The 11,912-nt window shown below is 36.1% G+C and overlaps 2 protein-coding genes across 2 annotated transcripts; both read left to right on the top strand.

Moving 5' to 3' along the window:
• Window positions 1-2,952: 2,952 nt before the first annotated feature.
• Window positions 2,953-4,888, top strand: LOC122316105 (zinc finger CCCH domain-containing protein 3). Its single transcript, XM_043132645.1, has 6 exons — window positions 2,953-3,088; window positions 3,192-3,253; window positions 3,438-3,492; window positions 3,584-3,665; window positions 3,884-3,996; window positions 4,779-4,888. Exons 1-6 carry the CDS (start codon window positions 2,953-2,955, stop codon window positions 4,886-4,888), a joined length of 558 nt encoding a protein of 185 aa, XP_042988579.1.
• Window positions 4,306-10,339, top strand: LOC122315758 (polygalacturonase At1g48100-like). Its single transcript, XM_043131893.1, has 7 exons — window positions 4,306-4,610; window positions 4,779-8,343; window positions 8,454-8,621; window positions 8,704-8,748; window positions 8,857-9,064; window positions 9,156-9,237; window positions 9,429-10,339. Exons 2-7 carry the CDS (start codon window positions 7,957-7,959, stop codon window positions 9,928-9,930), a joined length of 1,392 nt encoding a protein of 463 aa, XP_042987827.1. The 5' UTR covers window positions 4,306-4,610; window positions 4,779-7,956; the 3' UTR covers window positions 9,931-10,339.
• The last annotated feature ends 1,573 nt before the right edge of the window (window positions 10,340-11,912 follow it).

Here is an 11,912-nt window from a genome sequence, read left to right as displayed (position 1 = left end):
TCTTTTGGTGCTCACTTACCTTTATAAGCTCATCGATGGTCAATTTAAATGTATGTGGATCGTCGCATAAGGTGCACCATTGGTATGATTCATGAATCATTGAATATAATGTATTAGAAGATAAATACCGAGTTAATGATCGATGATTGGTGTTACATCAGCGCAGCAAGATGTGAGTGGGATGAGAGTGCGGTGCGAGTCATAACTCTTAGAACATAAATATTTGGTTTTCATGCATAAGCTTCAATGGCATCAACCAGAACGTTTGTTCTTATCCAACAAGAGGGAACCCTCATCTTGGTAGTTTGCTAATCATTCTCTGGAAAACGACCAATATATTTTTCTTGGACCAAATGTGATGACATCTGGGGATGTTTTCAATTGTAATGTTAGTTGAATAATGCAATGTTTGACGTGTTCCGTTCAATAATTGAATGTATGGTTGAATTATCAAGCTAAAATCAGCTTTGCCCACTTCAGATATCAGGCATGTTTGGTTCTGATCTCACATGCGGACCCCTCCCAACAAAACAAAGTCAGTCTGCTGGTGTTATCCAAAAAGAGTTTTACATTCGTGGAAAGAGGTTTCTAAAAGAGATGCTTCAAAAAATAATTATAAAAATTTGTTTTTTCAACTTATATGACTTATGTAATATATTTTAAGAGAAGTGCTATAGAAATAAAAATAACTCATAAATTAAAGTGGTTTTATGTAGGAGTGGCAATTTTTATTAACGGGTCATGTTCATATCATGTCAAGTCATGAACATTTGACTTTATGGTCAGGTCCAACCCAACCCGTTTAGTGCTACGTTTTGAACAGTTTAATAATTAATTAGAAATAGGTCAATATAATATGATTCATTCCAACCGGTTTTATGTAAATGAATTGACTTAACACGTATAACTCATTTGACCTGATTAACTTAATTACACATAAAAATTAAAATTTATATTTATTAGTATCCATAATATCTATTTAAAAAAATAAGACTGCCTACTAACAAAAAAACATGAATATTTTTCAAATTTTAACCTAATAAACTAATATTACAAACATATTTTGATTCTTTTATTAGAATGATTGGTATTTATTAATATTTATTGACTTATTTATTAATCGTGTTTAATAGGTTAACCTGTTTTGATTCGAATCCATTTATCTGAAAATCAAACCCACTAATTTCGTATTATATTTGTGTTGGGTTCATAGATGATGTCACATATTGTCACCCTTAGTTTTATATGATATGTTAAACAATTTTGTTAGGGACAAGTGGGGTGTACAAGCGGGGGTAATCGGCCGTACGTAAGTGTTTACATGGAAAAAAAATAAAAATAAAACAAAAGTCAGAGTTCTCTCACTCTCTCTCCTTCCGATTCTACCTTCCTAGGTTTTCTTGCCATCCCTTTCTTTGCTTGTTTTTTTTCTTGATCATAAATTGTGATAAATGTTAAAAATGCAACCAATGGATTTTAGATCCTCTTTTTCCAATTTTAGATCCTTTGCAAAAAGCTTATTCTCTTTCCGATTAGATCCTCTGCAACCTAGACGATTTTTATTTCTCAAAAATAGATCAAGGGGCGAACGAAGCAGATAAACTTTGGAGAAAGGAGTTTAGCCCAGCTTCTACTCTGTCCTTTCTTCAACCGAGCTCAGATTCGGTTTATTTTTTTCATCGCTGTTCTTAGAGAATTTTTTTTTCCAGTTTCAGCAAGTTCTTTCTTGCTATTCGTGGGAGTCACTGCTTTCTGTGATGGCAAACTTTGTGGGTTTGAGTTTTGGTGACTATTAGATTTTTTTTTTTCTTCGATGGTTTTTAGAGTTGCGAAAATCTATTCTTTTTCTCAGTTTTTTTTTTGAGTGGTAGCTGCGCACATCTGAGTTTGTCAACAGTTTCTAGTGGTGACTGAGTGGTGGTTAACCACTTCTACTGTGCTGGGCAGTGGTTTCTTTATTTATGGGCAGTGGCTCTCTTGGTGCTTTCAGTTACCGTAGATCATCTTCTGTCGTGGGTCATTGGTTTACTGCTGTCGACATTCTCTTGAGGGTGGTGGTGTGCGAAGGTCTAAGGAGAAAATGGGTCTAAGGACCAAGAACCCAGAAACGACGCCTTTTCCATAAAGGGTTGCTATATCATCAAGCCATTTGCTCCTTGCAATTGCATCCAACATTTTTGTATGTTAAATCCACTCTACCATAAAAATAATTTTGTAATATGACGTAATACATAAATCCAAACCATTTTATGGATTTATTTTTGTGTAAAATTTTTTTTTAGCTAAAGTATTTCTCATATTTTAAATTAGGTTATTTTATAATAGATTTGATCATATCGTATGAGTGACGTTAGTTTGTAAATATTTTTTTATTATAATTATATTTGTAAACCTAACACTTTTCTTTTAGAGTCTGGTTACGTCTATTGAGAATCTTTATTGAGATTTGCAGTTCTCTTTTTATTTTTATTTTTTTAATACATTTTTTTAATCCCCTTAAAAATTTTTAAAAAAATTCAGAAAATCATTAAAATCCACTTTCTTAACCATTAAAAAAAAAAAAAAGACAATCGGGATTGACCCATTCTCGGTAGGAATAGCTTTTTCCTTTATTTTATATTAGATATCCAACTGAGTAAATATGTTTTAACTTTACTTATAAAAAAAAAAGTAAATATGTTTTAACTTTTTCCATTTCTTCCTGATGTTTATGTCGATGGCATTGTATTTTCATTCTTCCTGCCAAAAGCAGATAAGAATCTCTTCCTTCATTTTCCTATCGTTTAGCGGTTTAGGACTCGATATCAAAACGACCTACCGAATATAACAGTTATCGTTCAGGAGACCGTTAATAAACGACGTGACGTATAGTTTGGTAAAGAGTCTCCACTCTCAGGGCTCAACAAATTGAAGAGAGAGAGAGAGACAGAGAGATTGGGAGACAGCGAGAGAATGCCGTTGGGGAAGTACTACTGCGACTACTGCGACAAGCAGTTCCAAGACACCCCGTATGCTCGTAAACGCCATCTCCAAGGTCTCCAACACCTTAGAGCCAAGGCTCTCTGGTTCGATTCCTTTAAGCTCCAAGGTCTTCACCTCGTTTTCCTCTGCTTTCTCAGCTTCCAAACACCGATCCCGACCCATTATAAGTGATGCCAAGTTGTTTTTGTTTTTGTGTTTTTCAATTGCAGATGCGAACCAGGCTTATACTGAGGGGTTTCGAAAAGGGGTCTGCAACCATTTTATAAAGACGGTATTTTTAAAGATCTTTGTCTGATTGCATTTGAATCATTGGTTGAAGTCAGAATTCTATTAGGCTTTTGCGTTTTCTTTGATTATCCGTGTAATATTATTGGGGTTACGACTGATGTCTTGGAAGCAGAGCTTACGTTAGCTTCTGTTTTCGAAATTTTATTGTGTTTTCTTTGATTACTTAGTGGTATGAGCTGATACTGAATGATGGGCTGACTGATGATTTTGCATTAGCTTTTGGTATGAAAGTATTTTGGCCTTGGATTAACATGTTCTTTTTCTTTATTTTTTTTATTCGTTTTTTTACTTCTTTGGCATCATGGGATTAAAGGGGTTTTGCCAGTATGGGGATTCTTGCAAATATTTTCATCCCAAGAGCAATTTGTCAAATGTGAATGCTCAAGGCGTATCTGGTAAATTTTGCCCCTACTATCTTATTCTCTCTTTAATTCTGTCCTCTTATTTTCTCACTGTTTTCGATTTATTTTACGGGTTAGAACCAAACCTCATTAACACTTTATCTTTTGTGTTTTGTAAGGCTCATAATTCTGTAACAGAAAAGAACGAGAGGAGTAGGTGTGTAGAATAATTCGAAACATTTTAAGGATTATTTGATGACATGCATGATTAGGTTTGACAAACCTTTAGGCAACTTTTCTGACATTCAGCTTCTGGCTGTCATGAATGACAATCAGTTACCTAGTATCCCAGTAAATCAATTAATTGGAGGAGGCGCTTTGTCTGGTAGCTAGAGAATACCATTTTTTTGGAGTTGAGATTGATAGTTGTGGTTTCTCTTATAGGTCGGATTAAATAAAAATTTGGGCAAAATACAGTTTCCATCCTCGAACTACAGGGTGTTTTACACTTTGCGCTGACACACTACACCATCCAACTATAAAAAACTGATGAATAACACCATCGTCAAGTTCTGACAGTTAAGATAACAAAAATAGATAAAATAGTTTATGAAATATCTTGGTCCAGGTATATCAAGATGAAGTTCTGGCATTCTTGACGGTTGGAATTTAACAGAGGGTGCTCATTGTAAGTTTTTGGTAGTTTATATCTCAGTTTTGGTATTTCTAGAAGAAAAAGTACAAAATATATTTTGTTCAAGTGTAGAAACTATATCTTTGCCTTAAAATTTTTTTTTATTATTGATATTTTTATATGGTATAAAAACCATATATAAGGCTTACTGCTTTTTAATCTTTTTTTTTTTTTTTTGATAAATGCTTACTGCTTTTTAATCTTTTTTTTTTGATAAATGCTTACTGCCTTTTAATCTCTTGGGCACGGGGCTTTCTTCTTGAATATTACGATTAATTAAATAAGTAGCATGCGCGCATGAGATGGTATTCACCATTACATTTATAGTCATTGATGTAGTTGTTTTATGATGAGCTAATTGTTTATTTTTTGTTGCTTTATGTGTGTGTGTGTGTGTGTGTGTGTGTGTGTGTGTGTGTGTTTATGACTACTTTTACTCCTAATGCTTACTTTTCCTCAATTGTGATCCACAGGGGTTGTAGTGCGAGACAGTATGGGAGTGTCATGGGGCAATCTACCTCCATCACTAATGCCTCCTCCAGAGGAAGGATATCCACCTCTTCCCTTTGTGGATTGGGGATAGCTTTGCCACCTCATTTGGGAACCTTTGCTATGATTCGAGTAATATATATATATATATATATATCTAGTTTTACCTATCAAAAATTATAAATCCTTCCATCTTATCTGGCACACTTATTCGATGTTGCTGATATAGTGACACATTGTATTTCAAGATTTGTCATGCAGCTTATGTATGTCATTCATGAATGAAGCTCGTTGCTAAATTTATCCTGTGTTGATTGAAAAAAAAAAAAAAAGAACTCTTAAACAAGTAATTTGTTATGTGTGTATACTTTTTTACCCCAGTGGTGACCTCTGACTTGGTTCATGATACTTGGTGCTCCTCCTAGAATAATTCTTAGACAGGTCATTCTTAGAATTTGCCCATCGAATCCTTCTCAACAACTACATATGAGAACTTTGCAAAGGTAAAAGGTACATTTGTACCCAAATGCATCACTGAGCCCAACATATGGGTGTCAAAGAAAGGATGCTCTGAATGTCATCATTCATGCTGAAGAGTTGTACATTATAGCTGGTTTGTTTAAATTTTGGTTGAAGACTTTGGGTTGAATCTCGTCCACTTTTACCCAATTGATACTTTGCTCTGTTTGCTCATATTTTCTTGTTCCTTCATTAAACACTTCTCTTTTTGTCTTGATGCCCATGTGATGTTTCTGTGTGAGGGGGGTAAGTTTTGCTTCATCACAACAAAGATGACACAGGCAAGGCTGGGAAACTTCACTTACATTGTGTTCCGTGGACAAAATGAGTATGTCTGCACCTATGCTTTAATTGCTCAACCTATTTTCAACATATTCCCCACTTAAGAACCATCTGGCAATCAGGGGCATCTGCGGCCTGATCAACCCCTTAGTATTACAGTAAAAACTGAATGAGGTCGTTGCATTCATTACATGCTGGAATGGGTTACTACAATGCTGCTAGTGTTGGCACTAGTGCTAGGAAAGTGATCCATCATAAACTTGGTACATTTGAGTTGTAATTGGTTCGTGTGAAATTTTATTCAAAATTGGATCAAAAAGTGAAGAGCTAGATAGTTTGCTAGATTCATGAGAGCTGTGGTCGATTGAGCCTTGCATAGGGATCCCGGATCTTGCTAGACAGGTGTAGGACATGTCATTAAGTGAACTGACTTGCTACAGGTGGGTGAGTGAGATATCCCGGTCAAGCAAACTAACTCGCTTGATGTGCGTGAAACATTTTGATCAAGTGAATTTGCCTGAGTTTGATTTTAACGAGGTTTCTGAAATTCAGTTGTAACTCTTATTTGAGCTGGACGAATTTATTCTAATTGTGGACACTGAGCACATTTTTTGAAATCCTAATTTGTTTCTTGTGAGAGCATTAAAGTCAAAACAATTCTCTCTCTTATACAAAGACCATTAGGAAGATTGAAGAATGCCAGAAGGTTCAACATCCTATCTTTTTGGGAACATTCATAAGGGTAAGTGGGCTGCAGAAATAGACTGGCTTCCTATTGCATTTCTCAGAGGTACCGCTGCATTAGTTACATGCCAAGTCCTTCAACGAAGTGCTAGAAAAATTTTCGCCAAAGATGATGGCAGTTTTGCTACTATCAAGCACATTTGACTCTTCGAGAAGGTTCTGGACCTATTGGCGTTGTGCTACTAATGATGGTACATCATCTCATGCCGCCGCCCACACTTTGCACTAAAATAATATGATTTATGTTTCGTCGTTCTGGGCATTTTCCTCCACCACCTTACTTTTGGAGCTCTCACTTCTCCACCTTCTACTTTCAAAGTCTGAATCACTTCATAAAATTGACAAAAAGAAAAACCAAGTGGGCTATAGGCATGGTCAGATGTCAGTAAATGAAGCCGAAGAAGGTCCTCTCGCAACAAGGAGGCTATTGGTCAGTGGATTGAGTTTCTTATGTATAAGGCTTTGTTGTTGACCTACATATAAAATGTGACATAAAATATTATAATATTTCGAGAAATCGAAAGTGGGTGTCTCTGTTCATATGCAATGGCAAAGAAACTGGAAAGGTGATCGATCGCATTTTCGGCATGCTGTGGACGGACTAAAACTAGAATTTCAAAAGAGATGCTTATATTCCTTTTGGAATTGTCCATCTCTAATCACACCAATTGATGTATTGTATTTTTAGTGATTTTTTATTTAAGTGGTTGATTAAGGAAACTAATTTACCCTTTCTCCAAGGTAATTTGTTCATCGAAACTCTCTAGAACTTGAAATCACATGATCTCAAAAATGGGTTTATTGATGGCAGTATATTGTACCAAACAAGAACTCAAAACGAGGACCATTAGTGTTCTTTTTTGTTCCTTGCATAAATTCTTGCAAGTTTTTGGTCTTGGTATCAACAAACTTCAATTAATCCTCTTTGAAATGAAGATATAATGATACTAGAAGCCACAATGCTCTCTGTTAAAAGAGCCTGAACTTGAAATCTTTGCTTTTGTTCTGGATATTTTTTTATTTTTTATTTTTTTGGGCGCTAAAGTGGAACGAGTGCGAAGAACATGGGACGCCTTATTTTTCTACAACCCAATCTGATTATCTTCTTATCCTCCCAAAAGTACTCTTTTACTTGAAGACTCATGTAGATTCAACATTCTCACACAAAAGCCAACCTCTAGAAGGAAATGATCGGTTCATGACATTATTATATTAAGGCGTGAACTCACTCACGAAAGGAGCTTCCACTAAGAATTCCTAGTATAAAAGTGACCACATCAGCAAATTCTGTAATATTCCCTGCTCTGCCCAGCCATTCCTAATCTCTTGCAACTTGTTCTAGTGCTCAAAGTGGTCACATGTTCTGCTTTACTGCTTAAGTCTTAGACTTCCCTCAACTTCCCGGAACGTGAATTTCTGGCTACTCTATATCCCTATGCATGAGTCATAGATAAAAACAAAATCTGTCAAATTCCTAGTCGGGTTCTTGGAATGTCAAAAGCGTGAACTTTGGCTATGCCTACTGAAAAGACCTGCTCTAGGATAGCAAGACTCTATAAAGAGGTGAAATATCTCTCATTCGGTTTCCTCTTCGTCTAAGGGAAAGGCATAACAGAAATGATACTCACTCGGGTTCTTGTTCTTCTCCTTTTGTTCTCATTTTGTTTCTTCGTTCCTCCAAGTCCGGGCAAACTGCATAGTTACACCAAACAGAAACATTTGCACCCAAAATCTCGAATTTCACTACCACCTGCGTCTGCACCAGAGGCTGTTAGCCCAAGTTACAACGTGAATTCTGCTCCTCATAGTCCTACTGTCTTTAATGTACAATCTTTTGGTGCCATTGGGGATGGTGTCACTGATGACACACAAGCATTCAAGATGGCTTGGGACACGGCCTGCCAATCTGAAGAAACAGGAGTTCTTCTGGTTCCTAAGGGTTATTCCTTCCTGATACAATCTACAATATTCACAGGACCTTGTAAATCAGGCATCACATTTCAGGTAGTCCTGGCATTCTGCTAAAGCTGAGATTTTATATAGTTCTCTGACAGTAACTTGTTCTTTTCCCTTTCAACCGAAACTGATGTGTTTTTTCGATGGATAATGAGAAGATAGACGGGATTATTATGCCACCGGATGGGCCCGATTCATGGCCGATAAAGTATAGTAAGAAACAATGGTTGGTTTTCTACAGAATCAGTAGATTGTCATTGCAAGGGGGTGGTGTCATAGATGGTAGAGGAGAGAAATGGTGGAATCTTCCTTGCAAAACGCACAAAGTATGGCCTTTTTCTCTCCAACAAAACTTTTAGTTTACCACTTCAGATTAAGTTTTTTATTTTCTGTATATCAATGTAACAGGGAATTAATAGGACAAAACTGCCAGGTCCTTGTGATAGCCCAGTTGTAAGTGACATAAAAACAATCGGAAGGTTTTTTTTTTTTTTTCTGGGTACTTGGTACCATTCTAGAAAGGTGCATATCTTGAAATTTACTGTTTGAATTTTGTTGCAGGCCATAAGATTCTTCTTGAGCTCTAACTTGACTGTCCAAGGACTTAAAGTTAAGAACAGCCCCCAATTTCATTTTCGGTTCGATGGTTGTCAAAACGTCCATATAGACTTGCTCACCATAAAAGCCCCTGCTCTGAGTCCCAATACTGATGGGATTCACATCGAGAACACGAATAACGTCAAAATATACAATTCCATTGTATCCAATGGTGATTCTATACATTTTAATTCTTCATGTATTCTCCAGTTTCAAACCTTTGATGCTTTTTTGTAATTTTTTGTTATTAACCTTCCCTGCAGGTGATGACTGTGTTTCAATTGGTGCTGGTTGTTTTAACGTCGATATAAAGAACATAACTTGCGGTCCAAGCCATGGAATAAGGTAGCTCACCCTTTCAGTTTACCAACTATATGCTTACCAGAAAAGAAATAGCAGAAGAAATTTATGATCCTAAAGGGAGCCAAGTAAAAACTCTAGTAGTAATGATCTTTCTCTTAGTTATTTTTATAGTTTTCTTTTCCTTTGAAGTTTGCTCATTATAATTGTATCTCAATCTCTTTTCATGGGTGCAGCATTGGCAGTTTAGGGGTTCGAAATTCCCGAGCCTGTGTTTCGGACATTACAGTGAGTGACTCAGTCATAAAGCAATCAGATAACGGTGTTCGGATCAAAACATGGCAGGGTGGATCAGGCGCTGTATCTGCAGTAACCTTCCATAACATACAAATGGACACCGTCCGAAACCCAATTATCATAGACCAATACTACTGCCTCACCAAGAACTGCCCCAACCAAACCTCTGCAGTGTTTGTATCAGATATTTTGTACACAAACATCAAAGGTACATATGATGTGAGAAGCCCCCCTATGCATTTTGTCTGCAGTGACTTCCTCCCTTGCACAAACCTCACACTTTCTGAAGTGGAACTACTTCCTGCTCAAGGACATATTTTGTCAAACCCAGTTTGCTGGAATGCTTATGGGATTATGCAGACACTTATTATTCCACCAGTAAACTGCTTGTTAGAGGGAATTCCAAAGTTGATGCCAGAGAGTGATGTCGATCGATGTTAACCGGTTTGGAATAGCTAAACTATTACGCAAAGTTAGGTAAATGTCATATAGGCAAAGGAAAGTGCTATGGAAATTACAAGTGAATTAAAAAAAAAAAAATTACAAATGAATTAAGAGTCTCCATCTCTCTGTGTAATTTGGGATACTGGTCAAGAACAGAACGATTTTGAAATATTATGGCATTGTGTGGACCGTGGGAGATGTTACTACAGTTCTTTCCTAAATCCTAACTACTGTTTCCTACTTAAATAGTTTAGATTTTATGGTCTCAGATTGTCGACATGTACAAGTGCGCCAGGATCTTAACCATTTATTTGAAAACTGTTGCTAGAAGAATTTAAGGGAATTTTAGAGGATCATCATTCCTCTAAAGTTATGTAATCCAACTTGATAATAAACAAACATTTACTTGGAAGAGTGTCTTGTTCTCTTTTTTTCTTCTTCTTTTTAATTGTTTTAAAATTTTAAAGAGCGTCGTGTTCTCTTACTTAAAAAATGGCATATGTTGCCAGCAAGAGATCAGGCACAGCATGCAGCTGAGGATGTATCGCCAATCTATGCAAGAAAACTTGGGGAGTGAAAGTTGTCAGCAAGTGAAACAAAGATACTTTTTTTCTTTTTTTTTTATTGGTACCGCGTGTCCAAGAACAAAATCCCGACTAATCCTGAGAATATATAGACTCTCGACAAGGAGTTTTTTGCAAGTATTTGCAACTTAGAATAGGGTAATCTAAGCGCAATACACTTGAGAGAGCATGAACTTCCAAATATGACAATGCCTTGAAAATGTTAATTTCATTCGTACCAATTCTTTATATATGTAGTCGAATATAGAGAAAGAAATTACAAGATATGATTCATTGATCTTCTGAGCTTATATATACTACATACAAATGACAGTAATAGCCTTATATACACTAATTACAACCATACCCTCTAAGACTCTCTTTCAAGCTGGTGCATATATATCATATAAATCTAATTTGGAGCAAATAAGTTTTAACCATCTACAACACAATGGTTTAGTAAATATATTTGCAAGTTGATCAGCAGACTTCACAAAGGGTGTATAAATTTCACCACTTAGTATTTTATCCCGAATGAAGTGACAATCAATCTCAATGAGTTTAGTCATCTCATGGAAAATATGATTAGATGCAATATGCACTGCAACTTAGTTATCACAAATTAACTAAAGAGGGACAGGAGTTAGAAACCCAATTTCTTGAAGAAAGTGTTGCAACCATGTCAACTCACTAGTAGTGTGAGTCATTGCTCTATGTTCAGCTTCTGCACTAGACCGAGCTACTATTATTTGCTTCTTACTCTTCTACGTAACCAAGTTACATCTCACAAAGATACAATATCCAGTAGTCGATATTTTATCTGAAGGAGATCCAACCCAATTAGCATCTGAAAATGCTTCAATTCTAAAATGTCCATTTGATCTATACAACAATCCAATGCCAGGAGCTTGCTTAAGACAACAAAAAATATGGATTGCAGCATCCTAATGTAGAAATTGACTCACTATACTTACTGCATAAGAGATATCAGGTCTAGTAATAGTAAGATAATTTAATTTACCAACAAGTCTTTGATACCAACTTGAATCTCCAAACAACTCCCATTCATCTTTCAAGAGTTTACGATTTGGATCCATAGGTGTGTCAATGGGCTATGCACCCAACATGTCAGTTTCTTCCAGAAGATCAAGTACATATTTTCTTTGAGATAGGTTAATACCTTTCTTTGATCTACTAACTTCAATTCCAAGAACGTATCTAAGTTTGCCCAAGTCTTTTGTTTGAAACTGATCATGTAGGAATTATTTCAGCTTGACAATTCCAACCAAGCCACTCCCAGTAATTACTATATCTTCCACATATACAACCAACAAGGTATGACCTGCATCACTATATAGGTGAAATACAAAGTGGTCTGTTTGGCATCTATGAAGACCAAATATCAATGCAGCATCA

Source organism: Carya illinoinensis, chromosome 7 (genome assembly GCF_018687715.1).
Source record: "Carya illinoinensis cultivar Pawnee chromosome 7, C.illinoinensisPawnee_v1, whole genome shotgun sequence".
Lineage (NCBI taxonomy): Eukaryota > Viridiplantae > Streptophyta > Magnoliopsida > Fagales > Juglandaceae > Carya > Carya illinoinensis.
This window is presented reverse-complemented; position numbering and strand designations above follow the sequence as displayed.

Coding starts and splice junctions, on each gene's coding strand:
- LOC122316105 (XM_043132645.1), top strand. CDS start 2,953: ATGCCGTTGGGGAAGTACTACTGCGACTACTGCGACAAGCAGTTCCAA. Junction 3,254..3,437: donor GCAACCATTTTATAAAGACG/GTATTTTTAAAG, acceptor TTGATTACTTAG/TGGTATGAGCTGATACTGAA. Junction 3,493..3,583: donor TGATTTTGCATTAGCTTTTG/GTATGAAAGTAT, acceptor ATGGGATTAAAG/GGGTTTTGCCAGTATGGGGA.
- LOC122315758 (XM_043131893.1), top strand. CDS start 7,957: ATGATACTCACTCGGGTTCTTGTTCTTCTCCTTTTGTTCTCATTTTGT. Junction 9,065..9,155: donor CAATTCCATTGTATCCAATG/GTGATTCTATAC, acceptor CCTTCCCTGCAG/GTGATGACTGTGTTTCAATT. Junction 9,238..9,428: donor GGTCCAAGCCATGGAATAAG/GTAGCTCACCCT, acceptor TCATGGGTGCAG/CATTGGCAGTTTAGGGGTTC.